At 43.7% G+C, this 20,491-nt stretch overlaps 2 protein-coding genes and 1 non-coding gene across 4 annotated transcripts; 1 reads left to right on the top strand and 2 right to left on the bottom strand.

The window, feature by feature from the left end:
• Positions 1–4,404: 4,404 nt before the first annotated feature.
• On the top strand, positions 4,405–7,379 carry LOC120698087. 2 transcript variants are annotated; one of them, XM_039981569.1, is made up of 2 exons: positions 4,405–5,271; positions 7,026–7,379. In XM_039981569.1, exons 1-2 carry the CDS (start codon positions 4,543–4,545, stop codon positions 7,056–7,058), a joined length of 762 nt encoding a protein of 253 aa, XP_039837503.1. In that variant the 5' UTR covers positions 4,405–4,542; the 3' UTR covers positions 7,059–7,379. The 2 variants fall into 2 exon arrangements, with proteins under 2 accessions (XP_039837503.1, XP_039837501.1); XM_039981567.1 differs by lacking the exon at positions 7,026–7,379 and having other exon boundaries at positions 4,408–5,723.
• A 2,828-nt stretch (positions 7,380–10,207) lies between these two features.
• TRNAK-CUU lies at positions 10,208–10,280 on the bottom strand. The gene has a single exon. It is a non-coding gene; the product is annotated as a tRNA-Lys (tRNA).
• A 1,732-nt stretch (positions 10,281–12,012) lies between these two features.
• On the bottom strand, positions 12,013–19,261 carry LOC120698086 (kinesin-like protein KIN-14K). Its single transcript, XM_039981566.1, has 21 exons — positions 19,008–19,261; positions 18,474–18,628; positions 18,264–18,377; positions 17,455–17,692; positions 17,098–17,195; positions 16,923–17,006; positions 16,767–16,844; positions 16,594–16,686; positions 16,473–16,502; positions 15,834–16,175; positions 15,674–15,755; positions 15,489–15,584; positions 15,224–15,403; positions 15,011–15,117; positions 14,741–14,916; positions 14,455–14,619; positions 14,126–14,379; positions 13,841–14,004; positions 12,725–13,086; positions 12,485–12,585; positions 12,013–12,398 (listed from the first exon to the last, which is right to left on the bottom strand). Exons 1-21 carry the CDS (start codon positions 19,045–19,047, stop codon positions 12,310–12,312), a joined length of 3,048 nt encoding a protein of 1,015 aa, XP_039837500.1. The 5' UTR covers positions 19,048–19,261; the 3' UTR covers positions 12,013–12,309.
• Positions 19,262–20,491: the final 1,230 nt, after the last annotated feature.

Genomic DNA, 20,491 nt, shown 5'->3' with positions numbered 1-20,491 from the left:
ACAAAGTTCGAGCTCATGTTTACAATCCTTAAGAGGCTGGAAAAGACAAGTTTAAGTATTACGGGGGGGGGGGTCAAAAAACTTTGCTTCTATCAACCGGATCCGACTGTCCGAGTATTTTTCTCAAACCCTTCTATATATCTCGTGCATTTTTAGGCCGGCCATACCACTTTGAGGCTAGTAGCAACTAACCAACGCAGTCGTCGTATGGCATTTCCGGCAAACAAAATTAGTTGCCCAACAAGAAGAGACTAATAGGTTATAGCCGAGATATAGGATCAGCCAAACTTGGCTTATTTTTGGTAATACTGAACGAAGCCTCCTGAACAATCTGCAGTTGATCAGTCAGCACCCGGGCACCAGTCCCCGTTACGGGTCTAGAATCATCAGGGGCGGAGCCCAATAGTGGCCCGTGGGTGCCCAGGCACCCCTCTATTTGTAAAAATTATTTAGAAACTCTATAATTCGGCCCTATTAGCACCCCCAAGCCCAAGACGAGGCACCCCCAGCCCATCCAGCCCAAAAAGCAAACACAGGCAAAAGCCAACAGCGAGCTTCCTTCCAGTCGAAGACTCCCCAACCGTCGCAGGATCGCACGCGTCTCTCCGAATCCCCGTCGTACACGGCACGCTCGTGGCCTGGGCGCTCCGCCGTTCGCCCGTCCGCGACTCCCCCCGCCGGCGGCGCGGCGCCGCGGCCCCGCCAGCCGGTCCACCACGCCAACTCCAAGCCACCAGTCCACCCCTACGCCAGCGCGAGGCGCCCAGCGCGGCGCCCAGGCAGGAGGCCGCCGGCCGCCCGACGCACCTGCCACGCATCTCCACTCTACGACAATCCTATATTTTCTTTACTAAATAATTAACCTATTTGTTCTTTCTTTCTTTAGGTTCGACCATATATTTTGCTTTATGGAACATCTTTTGTCAACATTTTAGGCTTTCTAAAGTGATCAATGCCATATTTATTTAATTATTTTGCTATAGACTACAGAATGTGACCGGTGAGTATTATTTACTAGCATCTACTAGTTTGCATATCGTATGTATTGACTGTTGACTAAATTGACATTGGCATTATTAAAACACATTGTCCTTTATTTGAATATCATATGAGTCTTGATGAAGTTGGGCAGCCCCACCCATTAGCTCTAGCTTAGCCCCGGGTCTAGATCGAGATAGACTTGAACGAGCCGATTCAGAAATATCTAGCTGAAGCGTACAGATACCCTCGGGAAGGGGATCAAGGTGGTCGAAGCGTACGCATTTTACATGCTTGGCATTGAAGAGGTACTAATGGTCGGCGTTGCTGCATTTTTGTAGAGTTGGTTACATGTATACAGAACTTTCAGCAAGAATCTGAGGGGCCGTTTAGTTCCCAAAAATTTTCACCCAAAAATTTTCACCTCCCCTTTGAACACATATATAGAGCACTAAATGTAATTAAATAACAAAACTAATTACACAGTTTGGATGTACACGGCGAGACGAATTTTTTGAGTCTAATTAGGGCATGATTAGCCATAAGTGCTACAATAACCCGTATGTGCTAATGATGCGGTCAAAGGGCTCAAAACATTCGTCTCGCGGTTTCCAAGTGACTTCTGAAATTAGTTTTTTAATTAGTGTTAGAAAAATCCTCCCGACATCCGGTCAAAGATCGACATGACACCCAAAAATTTTTGGGTTTGGGAACTAAACGGGCTCTGAATCACTGCTTCAGTCTCGAACGAACTGTGGAAAAAAAAAACTCCGACTGTACACGAACTCAGACACAATGCGAGATACTGCTTGAATCCAATTGGTAGGCTGCTTATATAGATAAATAAAGAGTAATCGAAATCAAACCTGTATACCGTGGGAATAGGTGCATGCTCTTGGTCATTATATTATTATATTGCTCATCGGCTGTTGATTTGAGCTGGCCATTGGCTCTGGCTGTGTGGTGGGGTGCTATTAAATTTGGGCAGTGATTGTTATGGAGCTTAATGCTTTTGCGGTAGTGTCTATGGTCAGTGGCTCATAGGTGCTGTAACGCCTCCCAATACCTCCAAAGTTAAAATAAATTAGAAATTCATGGCAAATTTAATAGCACCCCACCACATTTTAGTAATTATTCTTACTACAAATAAACCCGTAGTGCATAAAATCTCTGAATGAATTAGTAAAGAACAACGGTTTTAGTACTACAGCTGGATCCATTATATTTTTCCAGGTGGTGAGTGGTGGCATCAAATCCTAACATAAACTCATAATTCGTGGAAGGGAGGAACATACCACATTTATTCATTTTTCTTTATGAGTATTTCTAAATATAAATTGGGTTTAAAGATCCAGTGAGACCCTGGTATGTCGTTTTGGCATTGACATCCTTCAACTATTAAGATCCTCATAAAAGTGCTTATCGCTACATATGTCTCCTGAAGAATGTCCTTTTTTTGAAGGGATCCTGAGGAATGTCCTTATTCTCATAGATCTGTATAGGGTCTAACCATGAACATTCATCATGGTGATCTCGACCGCATCGGCTGGCCACATCGGTAGCTCACGGGTACAAATGTCAACGGTAGCTAGGTCTCTTAGCACAGGGTGCTCTCTGGTTGTAATCTACGGCCGTATAGCCCTCTTCTAGTTTTGGTTGAGGTGTGCGTGCGCCCCTTTTGGACCCGCATTTTAAATTTTGAACAATCTTTTCTTCTTAGTGAAATGATACGTAGCCCTCCTGCGTATTCTCGGAAAAAAAAAAGATCTCGACCGCATGGACTAATCACACTACTAGCAATGAAAAGCTCAAGAGCCCTTTTCGCCACATTCCTATCAACGGGCCCAAATGGTCGATGACTTTCTAGCCGCTTCACCTCGATCCTGTGCTCGCTCGACGAGAACTCAGAAATACACTCATTGTCTTGACCCCAAGTAAGATGATGGAGAAACCGACACCATAGGAACGGAGGGCTCCTATATACGGAGGTAGTATTCCATTTCTTTCGATCAACCTCCAGAATATTTGGAAGCATCTAGTCAGAACAAGATTGCTTACTTCATCGTCAGAAAATCAATAGGATATATATATACACTAGCTCTGCTCCCGTCATGTTTTGGATATCGACGAACGAACATATCCAAAAAACATACGACAACACGCGCTCATATACTGATTACAAAAGATATAGTCGTATTAAAGCACTTACGAAAAAAAAACTACCAGAATCATTTATTTTTGTTCCAAAAATCCATACGTTTGGCCAATCTGCGTTTAATTTTTTAAATATAGTATTTAGTATTTTGACAACAAACTTTACTAGCTAACACGTGCAAGAAAGTTAATAACAGTACAAACACGTTTGTTCATTGTTAGTTGAAAACATTGCTCAAATATTGGATCAAATTAATATATTTTGGTAGCATTGCGTTGGCACAAAAGTATGTTGCTTGAGCCCACATCTCGAAATGACTGCTGGTTAAGAACCTAATGGCTCCTGATTCCTTAACATCTTCGTTTGAACAGATACGCAAGCTCCAGCGAAGCGATAGCCTTGCCGGATCCTATCTCAATCATGAAAAAAACAAATTGAACACAAAGAGGAACAATACAAAAGAACATTTTATATTATTGTGTTAATTTTTTTAGCTTACGCAGTACAACTCAGACAAAATGCACACACACTTACATCTATAAACGAAGATTGAACCGGCGAAACTCTCGAAATTGCTTTAATTATTTGGCCTGCATTAAAGCCAAAATCGATCGATCTGACCATCTTACTGTCCACCACTCAACAGCGTGGACCAGATGAATGCTCATAGTTCATATAACTATATTTTTAGAATTTACTAATATACTAAAAACTAAATAGAAAGGTATTAGTTTCGTAAATTGATGATATTCAAAATTAAAATGGCAAGCTGTCATGTCTTGAAAATGCGAGCTCTGAAATGTCGTGGTAATACAGGCTTAAAAAATAACTCTATTCCATGTGACTTTGAGAATAATTTACAATATTGATAAATGCTCTATTTTTATAACATATTTAGCAATTCTTGAGTTAAAATATAACGAAGATCATTATAGACAATTATGAGTATTATGGACTCTAAAAGATATTTTGAAAGAAGCTTACAGTAGGTACATAAACAAGATATCGCAAAAAAAAAGGTACATAAACAAGACTTTCTTGTTTATGGGTGAGATAATGGATTTGAATTGTTGTGAGAGGGTATTTTAGTTGTAACAAACTTGCAGAAACATGTCTTACTTGACCTAACTTATCTTTCTTGTTCCGGGAGACAGATATGGTACATGCGCTGCTTCTCTGAGCAATCAAATCCAGATGTTCCAAAAAGAAAAATTAAAAAAAGAAAAGAAAAGGGAGACGACAGATGCCCAACCCAACGTCCAACGCTAATTTCGCCCCTGCCTTTAAATACCTGTCACCTCGTCTGCTCTCCTCTCTCCTGTCATACACACGAGACAACCATTCCTGCGAGACAAATCCCAAGATCGCCGGGATTTTTCCAAGACGAGAAAAGAAACAAGGCGAGATCGATGATGAGCAGCGGCCATTCGTCCCCGATGGAGTCAAGCGGTGCCCCCCAATGCCGTCATGGCGACGGCGCCCCAGCGGTGAGCGCCAAGAAGCTGTGGCACGCGATGCAAGCCGTGTACCTCGTCGTCGTCAAGAAGCACCAGCCCAAGCTCGCCGCGCTCGGCGTCCACCTGCACCACCTCCTCTCCAGCAGCAGGCGCGACCGCCGCCGGCGCAGCAGCCTCGCCGCGGCGCGGGAGCAGCACCCGGCGCTGACGTACCTGTCCTCGCTGTCGTGCCGGTCCATGGAGCCGGACGCCGCGGTGGTGCACCCGTACCCGCGCGGGCGCGGCCACGGTCGCCGCCGCGCGTCGTCGAGGCCCGCGGCCCCTACCCTCTCGTGCCGGTCCATGGACCCCGCCGCCGCCGTGCGCCAGTACCAGTACCGCCCGCGCGAGGTCGAGTTCAGCTGCAAGAGCACGCCAATGCACAAGCGCCGCCGCCGCGAGCGGCGCCTCCTCCGCCTGCAGGACCGCGCCGCCGCCGACCAGGGACAGGGACAGGGACGCGACCACTGGTCGGAGCCGGAGTACTACTACGGCTCGACCGTCGCGGTGACGAGGCTGTTCGAGCTGATGGACGTCGAGGAGGCGGCCAGGGCGACGGACCTCGCGGATTACGACGACGGCGACGGCGACCTCCACATCGAAGCGAAGGCGGCGCTGACTCTGGGGCTGGCGCCGCGGCAGGTGCGGATCACGGACTCGCCCTACCTGTTGTGGGATGACGACGGCGACGAGGGGTGGGCCGCGGTGGACAGGCGCGCCGACGAGTTCATCTCGAGCTTCTACGAGCAGCTGCGCACGCAGCAGCCGCGCAGCACGACGCGCTACTTGGCCAAATAGATAGATAGGTTAGGGGTGCAGAAGCAGAGTTCTGCCTCTTGGTCTTGTGAATAGTTCATGCATCCATCAATGCATGGATTAGGTTACATCATCCCTAGAAGATCGATGCGCGATCATCATACTTTTACCTACCTTTTTGACAGTTGGTGTGTGAGTTGCAGTGCTTGATTTTTGTTGCCTTGAGGCTTGAACATAATACTTGCTGAACTTGTTCGTTGCTTCTTTTCAGTCCCCGTCTTAAACTAGGCTATGTTAATTTTAAGTATTCTTAGTTGGGGGATCAATTTTCGTTGAAATTGATGCTGCGTGTTTAGACTCTCCTGAGGATTTCAGTGAGTTTGTCTTTGTGGTTTGCACTTTGCAGTCAATTCTCGCCTATAAATTTCGATGTTACAGCAGTGACATCAGGAAAAGGAAGTAGGGAGAGACTCGATGAATGCTCTGAGGCTTCTGATCTTTTCTGAATGAAAACGTGCTTCGGAGTTAATACTGGGTTTACTGCTGCATCGATTTGTCATCGCAAAATTTGCACTGAATTTGTAGTATCAACGTATGCTTTTTTTTAAGAAGTAACGACATGCGTCAAGGTGCGCTGATCTGCAACGCATAATACCAAGTAAATTAAACAATGTAGAGAGGGCCTCGTGATCACGTGGTACATACATAGTCACAGGATTCGGGGTCGATGCCTCGTCCCTCGACCCGGGAACGTCGTTCCGATTCGAGGGTCGGGGTCGAAGAGGGTCAGTGTCCCATTCAAGGTTGGATCGTGTCCCGGTTTGAAAGGGGTCGCAGCCCCATTGCTAGCAGATTTAATTGGGATAAGGAGGTTAAGGACAGTGGATTGATGTGGTTTTTGTTAGACAATGAGCTGAGTACGTGTAGCATGGTCTAAATGTACTCTTTTATATGTTTCTTATATGCTTGTGCAGATTAGTTTCTTCATTAGTAGCATATATATAGTTTTTGTCTTTATCGACCCGAAGATATCGACCCCGATGAATCAGGGTCGCGTCCCACATAATAATTTATCGTTCCATAGATGTATACCCCCTTCGTACCATAATTTTATAAAGTGACGACCCTCGACCCTCGACCCCGTTCCTCGACCCGGTCGACCCAGGAACTTTGTGACCGAGTTATCATCATGCTGCACATATCCTCGCCCATCTGGTGATCCTGCTATTATATACGACCTGTTATCACTTGTTGAAAGTCTCTAAAACTACTTGGTCAGGTGTCACCATATGAATGGATGGGGATAGAATGGTAACAATTTTCTCATGAACGCTACCTTTGGTAAAAGATAAGATAATCAATCTTGTTTATCTATGGGATCGAACTGGGAAGAGACAGAAACTATCAGTATATAGGATGAAATGCCCTTTCACGGTCATACTAGTAAGTAGCAAGTGAAATCATGGAACCTGCCGTATTTCTGCTGAAAGAAAGTCATCACTGATTGTTAAAAAGAAAAGAAAAGGTCACGATCTTATTGATAGAGTATTTTCGATTGTACGTAATTCTTAATCTTTACAGTATTTCTGGTGTTCTTTCATGAGAGGTTTATATGGGTTGCTTTCCCTGATCCGTGACAGGGCAAGTTGAAAGTTCACGGCATTACGGCATAATGCCCGTGCATTATGAGTTTTGATCCTCCATGAAGAGAAGAAATGAAGGACGATAGCTGCTTTGAACCATACTATGCCTTAACTTCCACAACTCGCTGCTGTTTTCTTTTTCTTTTTTCTTTTTAAAAAAAAGTGCAGAGAGATGAGCTAACCATCTCATTGTCGTACAGCACGCAGATGATGAACAAGAACTGACACCATCTCACTCTGCTGTGTTTGATCTCCAGCAGATCTTCTCTATTTTGCCTGTATGTACTCTATTCGATGATGTGTTTGTACTGAACAGATGAAATCGATTCAGAAAACAGATGCAAGTTTCCATGCCTGGGCTCTCACTCTCTCAGTCAACTGCGTTTCGGTCTCTGGATTCGAAGCTGATCGCGAGCCCTCCTTCAGGGACCTGTCAGAATTCATTCCGATCTTATCGCGAAGCAGTCGATTTTAACTCCGACGATGGTTCCGCCGGACCTACAGCCGCACCTGCACGGCGCTAGCAAACGGCGAGAGACCTTTCCAAGCCAGGCAGGACCACACAGCGGAGGAGCAGCTAGCGCCATCAGCTGCAATTAGTCCGAGCAGACCCCTGACCATCATCCAGCCTCGCCGCCGAGAGCGAGTTCCTCCGTGCCGTCGTCGTCGTCGTCCCGGCACATGTCATGACAGGGTTGCCGGAGAAATATCGCACGAAAGAGCCGGCCGGGGGGGTCGAGAGAAAGGGAGCCGGTCGCCGGCGCTTGGCGCCGACGGAACCACCGGTAGCCCATCCCCGGCCGAAATTTATTTTCACAGCGCGGCTCCCTTCCCTCCACGAGTTCCTCGGCGCCATTGCTTTCTCACCCGCGCGGCGATGCGCGCTCTCGAGGCGGGGCGGCCGGCGCGGGTCGGGGTCACCCCCTGATTCGCTTGCGGGAGTTGGACGGGAATTGATGAGCGGGAACGGAAAGGGATCGGCACGGCGCGCGTGGAGTGGAACGAGAACGACCAAGCAGAGCAAGCGGCGCGGGGGCGCCGGGCCGGGCCGTTGCTGGGGGCGTCGCCTCGCGTGCGTCACGGTCACGGGCCGGGGCGCCGGCTCGGCGTTGCGTGGACTTAGTTCGGAGGCAAAAGCGAACCGTGATGAGAACTAGTTCCGGGTGGGTTACGTGGTTTGTGTGAGGATTACGAAATGTGATGATCTCAAACACTGGATCGGACCAAACCATCTGATGAGGCGAGTGATGGTGGCAGCGGCGTCGACCAATTCGAGAGACGGCAAAGCGTAAAGTGCAGGAGCTCGATGGTATTCTTCTCGGTCTTTTACTGTTTTATTACATGATGGTGCGATGCATCGACGAACATTATATATATTTTTTGAAAGGAGCAGCAAGAGTTTTGCCATAGTTTTCATCAGACGAAAAGAAGGAAAACAGCACATTTTGTGTGTGTGATACTCGGAAAGCTGCCTGCACGCAGTGACGCAGATTACGTTTCAAAGGCTCTCCTAAGGTCGCGCACTAATGAAAGTACGTCTTCTTAATATGTTTACAGCAACCAGTCCTCTTCGTCAAACAGCGCCCCCCCCCCCCACGCATTTACATCTTCTCCATTGTCGTGGTGTGGCAAACCACAGCCGGGTGACGGAATGCACCCGCCTAAGCCCAGAGGGTGAGTATTTGGGGGTTAGCTAGCGACTAGTTCGATCTCGCTCAAGAACACGATGAATACAGCAGGTTTAGAGTGGTTCGGGCCGCCGGAGCGTAATGCCCTACGTCCACTGTGTGTTGTATTGCTCAAGTCTGGAAGAGCTTGGAGCTGAGTCCAGCCTGCGTCTGAGTGTGCTCTGGATGGCCCCCCTGTGCAACGAGCGCCTCCCCTTTATATCTTAAGGGAGGCGCGTACATGGCTGCTGGGTACTCGACAGGTGGGCCCAACTATGTAGTATAAAATAACGTACTGTTCATGCATTATTGCGTTGCAGGCGAAGGAGATCTCTCCCTTGGATTTCCTTGCCTGCTCCTGGAATCCCCCGTTCAGCATGTCCAGGCGCTGTCTTGTCGGAACGGCGCCAGACGTAGCTAGCGGCGTCGCCTGTCACGTAGCTAAACGGGCAGTGTAGCTTGCGGCGTAGGCGGCATGATGGAAAAGTGCCGTGCCGTCGTATCCAATTAATGCGGCAGACGGGCTCTGTGCGGGAGCGGCGCAGGCGGCTGCATTGTGTACCTCGGTAATACGCGGTCTACAGTGAGGACTGACAAAATCTACCCCGCGAGCCGCAGTGGCAGAGCACGCCTCAGCCGTCCTCCTCCCTCCTCGCGCCAGGCCTCTCCCATCTCCGCCCCCACCCTCTCCCTCTCCGGCCCCGCACCGAGCGGTTGGGACATACCGGGCGTCCGCTCTCTCTCCCCCAGATCTGGCGTGTGGGAGGGCATCCGGAGTTTTACCGTAGACGATACCGGACACCGCTGCAGGCCTTTCATCCGGTAAATGCAAGTGCATGATGTTTTACCGGCCCCCGGTGCGGGTAGCCTAACATACGCCACAGGTCCCCTGTCCAGCTATGGTTCCCTATTGTTCTCTCATCTTCTGCTTCTGACGCAATGCCAATTTGTACAACTGTGGTCCATGGAGCAATATCTTTCGGCGCTTTCCCATCTAACCAACTTGACTCCTATAACTGAGCCTAACCATGTTTTGGTGGTAACCAGTAACAATGTCAACTTGACTCCCAAAACTAAGCCTAACCACATCACTCTGTTTTGCTGGCAACCAACAACAGTGACTTTTTTCTTACACTAAATCAGCACCAGCCACCAACCAACTAGCAGTACTTTTCTCTCATAGCAAATCAGCATCAGTCACATCCAGTCGAACGAAGCGAGGATGACAGTGAATAGAAGTATAGAACAACTGAACGACTACTGATCTCACTTGGGCGTGCTCTGCTTCGACGCCCCGGAGGGCTGCTTCTTCCTCCCGTGGGGGAAGTCCTCTCCGGTCTCCACCTACAGACTTGCTACTCAAATAGAAGTAATGAAACAGGGCAGAGAAATACCGTTACAGGATCTGGAGGAAAATGGCGGCCGCCCGTGATCCCGATGGAAGGTGAAGTGGACCTTCGCTGTCAGTGCCGCCGGACAGTAAAAAGCAGAAGGAAAAAAAAGAGTAAACAGCGCCCACCGTGGGGCTCGAACCCACGACCACAAGGTTAAGAGCCTTGCGCTCTACCGACTGAGCTAGACGGGCCTGGATGTTTAGCGATTAACTCTAATCATAGACTATGGTGGTTGTGGTTTCAATGGACAACCCCAGACCGACCTTGGGTTGGCTCTGAGCAGCCGGTGAATGCTGTTGATCGACAACTATTCAGAGCAAGTACAGTAGTGACTCTTGGCAATGGAGAAAAGGCAAGTTTTTGGCAATCAGCCTGGCTAAACGGGCAAGCTCCGATGGATCGTTTTCCTGATCTTTTCAAGTGGGCATGAAGGAAAAATAAAACGGTTAGGGAGGAGTTGCACAATTAGAACTAGACACGAGGGCCGTGGAGAATGCAAACGGTAGAGGAGATGGAAAGTTTTGTTCAGTTATGGGACCTTGTCCAGGGTGTGCAGTTGTCTGATCAGCAAGATCAAATCACTTGGAGATGGACGCCAGATGGAACATACACTACAAAATCTGCTTACAATGCACAATTTCTTGGATCTTTCAGCAATTTCAGAAGGGAGTACGTTTGGAGAGCATATGCAGAAGGCAAGCATAAGTTTTTCGCTTGGCTACTTATCCAAAGTAAGATTCTGACGGAGGATAAGCTACTGGCTCGCCAATGGCCATGTAATCCTTTGTATCCTCATTGTAATCTGGCACCAGAAATTGCGTCGCATCTCATCCTTCACTGCCCGTTTGCACAGCAAGTTTGGGCTCTGGTTAAAACCTGGACACATTCTATCGTCAGGAAACCGGTTCAGGGACTTGATGTCATGACCTGGTGGGAAAAGGAGCTAGCTCACCTACCTAAGAAGGATCGGCGACTCAAGGCAGCAGTGATGATCTATGGCGCATAGAACATCTGGAAGGCAAGGAACAAGAAGGTTTTCGAGCAGAAAAACATGAACCCAGGGGAGGTGTTGCAGGAAATAAAGTTTGAGATGCAGTGCAGGAGTTCGGCCGGTGGAAGGCCAGAGTTATCTTCGTTTAATGTTTAGTTCTTTTTCTAGTTCAGTGTTCTTCGAGTTTGAGTTTCAATTTATCTTTGTAAATCAGGCTATGTAATCTTTTGAACTTCTGCTTTCCTCTTCTTAAATGACAAAGCGGAGCTCCCGCATTCCTTTCAAAAAAAAAACTCTACTCATATTCACGTTAGTCCCTAGTGAGGCCTGAACTGTGTTAATATAGTATGTAATGTTGCACGCTAAAGAATCAAACATGCCAAAGCATTTGTAACCTTGCAAGGTTGCAGGATGTCAAAAAAAACATGTCAAAGCAACCAAATAACATGCATTGATGCATATTTGTTAAGCTCGTAGTTTTACACAATAAAATGTACTGTTAGCTGCAGAGAAAGAGGTTTCCATGAAATATACAAATATATGGGGTTCCAGATTCTGGAACACGTTTAAAAAAATAGAAAACGAAAAAGATATTTTTGTTGTCAGTAAAATCGAAATGTACTGTTAGCTGCAAATGAAGTGGACCTTCGCTGTCAGTCCCTACTTTTACTCTCCAGTCTGAACGATCATGATTACACAGGACAAGTTTACATTTCTCACGCGACTAGAGAAAAGATCAATGCTTGCACTTTTCAGATTTTTTTTTCTCATCAGTCTCAATGATCATGACAGGACAACTTTATGATCCTTTGTGTGACTGCCAAATTCCTTAGCAGAAACATATTAGAGAAAAGATCAATGCTACCAGGCCCTGACTCCTGCACGGCTCAAAGTGATGTGTTGTAAGCAGAATACACGAGTAAGCTCACTGCTTCCAGGCTCCATCAAAGTTAGGATATATAATATTAAAGCCTACTTAGTGTTGGTACACTGGTGCATTGATATACAACTCCGGAGGCACACCAACCTCTCCAAATGGTCACAAGTCAGAATGTTTCGCACGCAATAGAGCATTGCTTGGTGTTTGATCCGCATAAGCAAAAGGTCAAACATGCCCATCGAAATGTCTCACTTCTCCCCATTTCTAAAAGCTACAATCATATATGGGACCTACAGCTACCCCAGGAATTCACATTTGGATTACAATGGATATCAAACGAGCAACACAATCATGCATTCGTGCTTCGCAACTGCCATCTCTTAGAGCCCCTAGCTGAAGTGCCTCCTGTCAATTGGCTTGACGGAGCTTTTGTATTACCTATTCAATTAATATAACTCTTATTAGAATAGTAACAGTAGCATATCATGGTAAAGTTGTATGCCTGATTGGCTTAGAATACATACTCGGTGTCTTCAAAACAGCATCCTTTGGTTTCGACCTAGACATAGATGGTTGCCCATTCTTTGTGAGAGTGAATCTGGTTATTCTTGATGGAACTCTATGCCTGCAATTTTTTAACATTACCAGATAAGTAGTCACACTTTGCTATTATTGCAATGATAGGATCAATATAATGAAAAAAATAGAAATAACAAGCAAATGGTATTTCGTTAGAAATGATCAAGCAAGTCAAGATGACTTACCATTCCGCTGTCATCTCAGCAGCTTTATCTGAGTTGAAATTCTCGGTTTCACCTCCTGATAAACCATCATCGGATGCATTGCCCTCATATTCTGCTTCATCTAAGTCCACAGGTGCAATGTCAGTTGAATTATGGTTAGCATCTCCATTAGCCACAGCATAACTCTGAGGATCTGATAGAACTCTGTCACTAGACTTGAGCATTCGTTCACCAGAAAATAGTTGGCTAGGTTGGTTTACTGTGTTCTTTGTCAAACCAGCCCCATTTCTATCAGACAACAAATTTGGTGATTTTACTTTGATGAGTTGGAGCTGCTCGATTTCCATATCTTTGCGTGAAATTGTGTCTTTCAAAGACGCAACCTGGATAAAAGAGGCATCACAAGCAGAATATATTACAAAAAGTCACATCCTTACCAACATGCAAAGACACAATTTTCATGCACAGCTCCAACAGGTTGGAGATTATAAACTGCACTAAGTAAGAAGGTTCATTCTTGATATTTACCCTTTTAGTTTCCATTGTGTGATTGACCCAACACCCAAGAGTATGTCTATAGCACTGTGAATATTCTGAATCATGACTGGTTTGTCCATTTGTGTCATATTCTTAAACATAAGCAGTACAGAATAAATACTTAGAAAAAGAACTATAGAAAATTGAGCTAGCAAGAGCTTGCAAAGAATCTACTACAATTTCACAAAAAGACAGATGCATTCCACAAATATTGTGAAGACCAGTACTAACATCGGTTGATCATGCAAAGACTAATCAAAACCAGATCATACGTGCCATACCCTTGTGTAACTAGCTAATGCAATCACAACATCCACTTGACCTTTGAAATTCATTCAAAAGTTGGGACAAGAAGTGATCGTAGCATGCAAAACACATTTTGGAAGATGGACTCTGGTAAGTACTAACATAGCATTCAGATAAAGGCTTGCCTTTTCTTCAGCATGCTATTTTTGTAAAAATAAAATAGCTCAGACAGCATGGGAAGCAAACTAATAGAACATTCAGATAAAGGCTTGCCCTTTTTGTCAGCATACTAGTTTTCCAAAATTAAAATTGCTCAGACACAAACAGAAGTTGAAGTTGAAATTGTCAGCATACCTGTTCCAATAGCTCTTTTATATCCTTTCCCTCCTTGTTGCTTCTCGCAGCACCTAACTCTACTCCAGACACCCTTTCAGCAAACTTTAAAGTGCTTATAGTTTCTGAATATGACTCAACATCAGGATTTATTTGAACAAACATTAGCGTCTTTGCTTGTCCACCTGCAAGAATACAATTGTACAGAAACCACTTACAAGATGCACATAAACCCATTTCAACATCTATGATGTGATACGTACGAGTAAGTAAATACTTGCCCTAGAAAATGTAATAGTTGGTTACCTAAAGAACTTTGAAGAACTTGTGTTAGTTTGCTGTTTCTATATGGCACATGGGCACTTTTCTGTGCCAAAGCAAAAATCACATCACCTAAAGCAGAGAGTGACTTGTTAATGTATTGAGCTTCTTTCAATCTATCCCCAGTTACTTCAGACTTCTCCACTCTCTCACTCCCAGCAAGATCAATTAGATGTAGACAGCCCCTAGAGGTGGACCCATTCTTCAAATCCAGCCCTCGAACATGTACAGTTAGAATACTGCAAACAAATTTTCAAATAAGATGCAATCCTCGAGTCCAGATAGAAAAGTCTTTAGTAATTGATTCAACTAACCTGTGTGACCGACTACTACGTTCATTTAGAGCTGTTGAACCAACTGCTCTATTTGCTTGCCCAATTTCCATCAAGTCTAATACATCCGAAGTCGACTTAACTGGGTGCAAGCTTGCATCCGGGACAACAAGCCCATTCGGTTGAGAAGTGCTCCAAATCCCAAGTGTTTCTTTATGTCAAGAAAAACACTATTTTGGATGTGAATACCATCAAAAGTTCATACATGTTTATGATTGAAAATTATTGTGCGATGAAAAATATCATAGTGATAGTTCAAAAAGGATATCTTCTTTGTGCAATATCATTTGATAGAAGATCGCGAACTTGTTCATTGTATATCTCAACCATCTGTACTCCCACCTCATACGAGAAGGCATTTCTCCTACTTAGTGAAATATCAAACAAATCATTTAAAGCACGGAAATTGACACCCCAGTCTTGCTTCGATGTGCTAGGCCCACTCTAAAGAATAGTTAACAATAAAAACAAAGATTAAATCAGTAACACCACCCTTGTAATAATAGACAATATTTAATTATGGTTAAGACAATAGTACCATTGTGTAAGTTTTGCCAGAACCAGTCTGGCCATATGCAAAAATACAAACGTTGAATCCATCAAGGACTGATCGAACCAGTGGTTGTATGTCAGAGAAAACCTCAGCTGTGAAATTATAGAGAATAATCAGCCTACAAACAATCAAAGTGACAACTTTTTTCTCTAACAAGCAGGAAATAACCAACTAGTTTGAAATCTGAGGAAAACATACCTTGGGAAGCAAATGGATTAAACACTTTGTTAAACTTGAACATTCTATGCCCATCCTTTCCTTGCTTAAATGGATTTGTAATAAGAAGCTCGCCATTTTCCCCCATATAGTCAATTGTGGTAGATTTTTTATCTTGACCAGGAAGAAACGGCCTAACACGACAATACACTCTTATATTACCTGAAAGAAATGACAAATCAAGCCATTACTATCACATTTATACAAAGAGTTGAAGGTGACAAAGAATGTTTGAAAACCAAAATACCTTTTAGTTCTTGCACTTCATTAAACAACTTTTGGTTCTCTGCCAGAACTTTGTGATAATTTTCAGCGGCATCAACCAAACATTTTAACCCAGATCCTACACAGATTTTAGCAGCAAAAGAACTATGATATCAGACATGAAACTTGCAATGAACTTTTGTACAACAGAAAACAATAAATACATACCTAAGTTGGATATCTCATCTCTCCACTTCATTTGAAGTGCATACATATCATTTTTAATTGATCGTGATGATATCCTTATGTCCTACAATTTTTAAATGATAGCGTGTAAAGAAAATAAAAGGAGCAAAAATGAATTAGTAACAATTAAAGATAAGCAAACCTTGATATACAAGTGTTGATTATCCATGTAACTCTGAAAAGTGTGCTCTTTCTTGTCCCACAACTGTGATTTTAGCTTGGAGGCAGCCTCAACTTCTTCAACTTTCTTATTCGATTGTAGTAAAAGATACTCAACTTCTTTAACTTTGGTGGTGAACTGTTCCTCCATCTGCTTTGCCTTTCTTTCGATTTGCTCAAGCTGTTCCTTATGCATCCTATTCATGGCTTCCATATCTTTCTTCAGGCTTTCTATAATATTTTCAGAATGTTCTTTCTCTTTCATTAATCGATGAACATCTTGCTCACTGACTTTTCTTCTCTCTTCAATTTTTGACTTCTCATCCTGAAAGATGAGAAAAGATATACTAATATGCCAATCATATTCATATATGGTACCACAATTTCTTCTACCAATATAAATGGTAAAACACTGATGTTTACTGAGTCATCCTTTCTATGACAACAAATATTTTGTATTTGACAGTTCGATATCATCTTTATACTATTATATCTGCAACCATAAATTCAACTAACATATTAACAGTATAAGTAGTAAAGCAGCGATGTTTACTAAAATGAAGAATAAAGAGAAAGCTTTCAGAATTATAGGAAGTCATAATCTGTTGGATGAGGATCAAACCTTCAGTATCTGAAGTCTGTTTGTGGCCATCTGACAATAAAAAACACATATGTCAATATTAAAAGACAAAAGAACTTTTGAACAATCCTAATGCTGTCTTCTAACCAAGGATGACCATTACCTTATTTTCTTCATTTGTGCCATTGACCAATATTTCAAGTGCTTTAATTTTAGAACAGTACTTCTCTTCTCTTGTCTTGATGATAATATTTTGCTGCAGAATAGGATATGTAATTTAAGACTAAAAATTCTAAGACCAAATGGAAAATGCATGTTTTAGGAAGATTTCCTTACACTTCTTATATGCTCTGCTTGAATACAGAGACGGCGCTCAATCTCTTGAACGACCTTCCTCAGTAAGTAAACTACACGCTGAGATGAGTAGGTTAAAGTAATGCATTGTTGTAAACAATCATCAACAGAGAGTGACGTAGTTAAAAAAACACATACATGTGGTATTTCTCCCTTTTTCCTTTCTATGCTTTCATCCAGAATGCCGTTAACAACACTAATAAGTGACTGCGTCGGTGCATTCTGTAAGAAGATTACTATTGTTAAGACAGGGGTACCAAATAGCAGGGTAGCATAATTCCACGATTTTGGGTAGTATCCTTGAAGAACTTACATCTAAGCTACTAGAGTGCATCATTTCTGAAATCTTGGAAGCGGGAAGATCGGAATAGGATCCGCGTTTCAATTGGAAAACTTCTCGAAATTTTTGTCCTGCAGGATATATAACAATCCGCATTTGATTAAACAGATATAGAATCAGCACCCCATCATAATGGATGACAGTCAATACAAAGTGCAAAATGTATTAATATTGTGGATGTGAAGCTTGGAAACATACTATAAGAGTAATAATGATACTTGAGTTTGCAAGTTTGCATAAACAGTCTAACTATCTAAGGTTTAATCCAGATCTGAATATTTCTTTTCTAGATAATTCTTAAAACTGGGTGTGAAATAACAATCTGGATACCAGAAAAAACAGAAGTTTTCTTATGGGCCTTGGATTCTGGAACACCATTTCTCATGTCCTCTCCAGGGAATCTTTTCCCTAGTGCTGCACCAGGAACCTGAGGCCTGTCCATTTCCGGAACTCCCCATTGTTTCCTCAAAGGAGTTTTGGCAACATCTGCTGGACTATCATCACCCAATCTAGGATCGACACTGTCCCTCAAAACCAGGAGGCATTCCACTACCGAAGACATTGGTCCCTGTAATCATCAAGTAATGAGTTAATAGAATGTAGCAACCAGGGGTGTAGAAGTTAGTACATCACATTTTAAATGTACAAATGCAAGAACTGTGGAATTTTAGCCCAAGTTCCCATTGTTCATGAGCCTCAGCAACTTAAAAATATTGGAGTACAACAACATGTTACAAGGTAGTACAACTATATTGTGACATATAAAGCTAAAGCCATATTTGTAGGCTTGCTTCTTGGAAGCAATCGACAGATCAGAGCTGCAAGTTACCATTGTAGTTCAATCATAGCTACAAATTACAATGATATCAAGAGGGTATTTATCACCACGAATAATATAAAGAGATAGCCTCTAGAAATACATTCTATTCATTTATTTGTTTGTGATCACCGATGAGTAGATGAGTGACGAAGTGGCGCATGTCCAAACTACAAAAAAATGTCTGACAGTGCTAAGCACCCACTATGAAATAATGTACCAAAAACAGCAATCATGTAATATGAATGGACTTCAACAATTACGGCAATTCAGAGTTCTGGCATGAATACCAACTTTTTTTTTTTGACAATGGAACCCTCACCTCATTAAGTTCTGTCACACTGAAACCTGGCAACCCCATATCAGCAACTACTGAGAGGAACTTCTTCACATTGCCTGACCTCTGATCCAACGATGCATAACCACCCCATGACCCCTTAAAAAAATGCCCGCATTCAAAGCAAAAGGATCAGTATCTCTGCAGGGCAACAAAAATGAAAGTAAATCATATTATCTGAGAGCGAAGGCTCACCTCAAGAACACCAGGGATGAGGGTGTTCGCAATACGGCACAGGACCACACCGTCACTGAGCAGCTCTCTCAGCTCTTCATCCGATGAATCCGATGGCAAATTAAATTCCGGGAGCAAGGCATTGAGCCATTTGACCAACTCAGCACGCCGATTAGCTACAAGAATTTTATAGTACCGTAGATATAATTATGATACAAACGAGGGAGGAAATCAAAATTCCGAGCTCAAACAGCTCCAAACTAAAATCTCAGAGCAAACAAAAGCAAAACAGAAAGGGTCTCACAAACTGCTGCTACTTCAGTAAATATATTGAAAAAAAAATCAACAGTAGACCCGAGGAACGAACGAGGGCTCCTAGCTAAAATTCAGCTCAACATGCAGTAAACAAGTGCTTAAAATCAGCCGGCTTCCCATAGCTGACCAATTGCCAGCACAATCACCCAAAATCACGAGAAGCCTCTCCCCAACCCAAACATTGAGCCCCAAGTCCAGAATTCAACAACCCGGGCGCATCCAGATCAGCAGCCGGCTCACCTGAGTGGATCCCGTCGACCTCGCCGTCCACGCTCCCCATTCCCCACCGCCCGCGCCGGCGCAGATCGAGCCCGCCGCCGCCGAGGTTGCGCGGATTCGAGCTCGGCGCGGGCCGAATCGGAGGGTCCCGGGGGGCAATGCGGCGCGGGGGGGGGGGGGGGGGGGGGGGGGGTTGCCTCCGCCTCCTCCTCCGCCACGGCCGCCGAGCTGCGCCTTGGCCTCTGAGCCGGAGCGCTTTGTTTCCTTTTCGTTTCGGAATGGCTTGTCGCCTTGTTGTGTTCTCGCGTAGGTCGGGGGTTTCGAAATTTTTTTCTGTTGGCGTTGTGTTGAATTGCGGAATTGCCTCTCGCTCCTCCTGAACTCGCGCCCCCGTCGCCGTTACCGTTAGTTACGGTGAGCGAGGCCGACGAGAGTGATACTCTCCGTCTCGTTTTCCTTGTGTTTTCCAAGAATCTTCCTGATACTTTGTTGTGCCCACGGATTTAATTTACTTCTCTTGGATTTACAAGAGAAAACATTCGAAACAGAATAGAGCCTGAGCCTAATCCGCACCCACCAAAAGAAACCCATCAGTCATGAGTGGTCCATCAGTCATGAGTGGTATGGCTCAACTTCAACGGACAGGTTTGAATTTCCAATCGGTATGCCATCGAGTGAAATCATTGTTACCATGATGTGAATGCTTTTGAGATGATTACTACAATGATGCGGTGTCATTCTCCTTTTTTGTTGGTAATGAATGGACACATATTTAAATAATTTTATAGTTATACTTCATCGGTTCCAAATTATAAGTCATTCCAAGAATTTTGGAGAGTCAAAGTTTTTCAAGTTTGACCAAATTTATATAACAAGATAATAACATTTATGATACCAATTAAGTATCATTAGATTCATTATTAGCTATATTTTCATAGTGCACCTATTTGATGTCATAATTTTTTATATTTCTCTCTATAGTTTTGGTCAAACTTTGAGATGGTTTAACTCTCTAAGATTCTTGGAATGACTTATAATTTGGAAGATATAGAGCGAGTCGCCTGAAGTAATAAGAACACAAACTGATAGATTATGACATATATTCGAGGAAAAAATAGATTATGACATAAAAAGATTGAATTTTAAAACGAGTAATATCGATGTGCATGTTTTAAAATTACAAATATATATGGCATCTAAAATATTACTCGTTTTCCATACTTCTAAAATTATAGATTAATAATATCATACATACGTAACTGTTTAGATGTATGGCATCTAAAATTCATCTTCCCCCTTTGGCAACTATTAGAGTTTGACTTTCCGATTGAGGCTCCATAGCCCAAACTGAACTCGGAGAAAACTTGCGGTGTTAGTCGAACTAACAGCGATGATGGATGCAGAAAGGGTGAAAAGATAATGGTGTTTTGAGTTGATAAAGAAAATGTAGAAGGGGTATATTAGGATGGGGTGGAAAATAGATTGAATTTTAGTGACACATGACA

The sequence above is a fragment of the Panicum virgatum genome, chromosome 3K (assembly GCF_016808335.1).
Source record: "Panicum virgatum strain AP13 chromosome 3K, P.virgatum_v5, whole genome shotgun sequence".
Classification (NCBI taxonomy): domain Eukaryota; kingdom Viridiplantae; phylum Streptophyta; class Magnoliopsida; order Poales; family Poaceae; genus Panicum; species Panicum virgatum.
This window is presented reverse-complemented; position numbering and strand designations above follow the sequence as displayed.

Bases quoted from the DNA above. Each gene is read 5' to 3' on its own strand.
- LOC120698087 (XM_039981567.1), top strand. From the start codon at position 4,543: ATGATGAGCAGCGGCCATTCGTCCCCGATGGAGTCAAGCGGTGCCCCC.
- LOC120698086 (XM_039981566.1), bottom strand. From the start codon at position 19,047: ATGGGGAGCGTGGACGGCGAGGTCGACGGGATCCACTCAG. The intron at 15,585-15,673 runs GTATGTATTTAT...AAATCTGTGTAG, and splicing joins AGATGAGATATCCAACTTAG to GATCTGGGTTAAAATGTTTG. The intron at 13,087-13,840 runs GTATGCTGACAA...TCTTTTATCCAG, and splicing joins TAAAAGAGCTATTGGAACAG to GTTGCGTCTTTGAAAGACAC.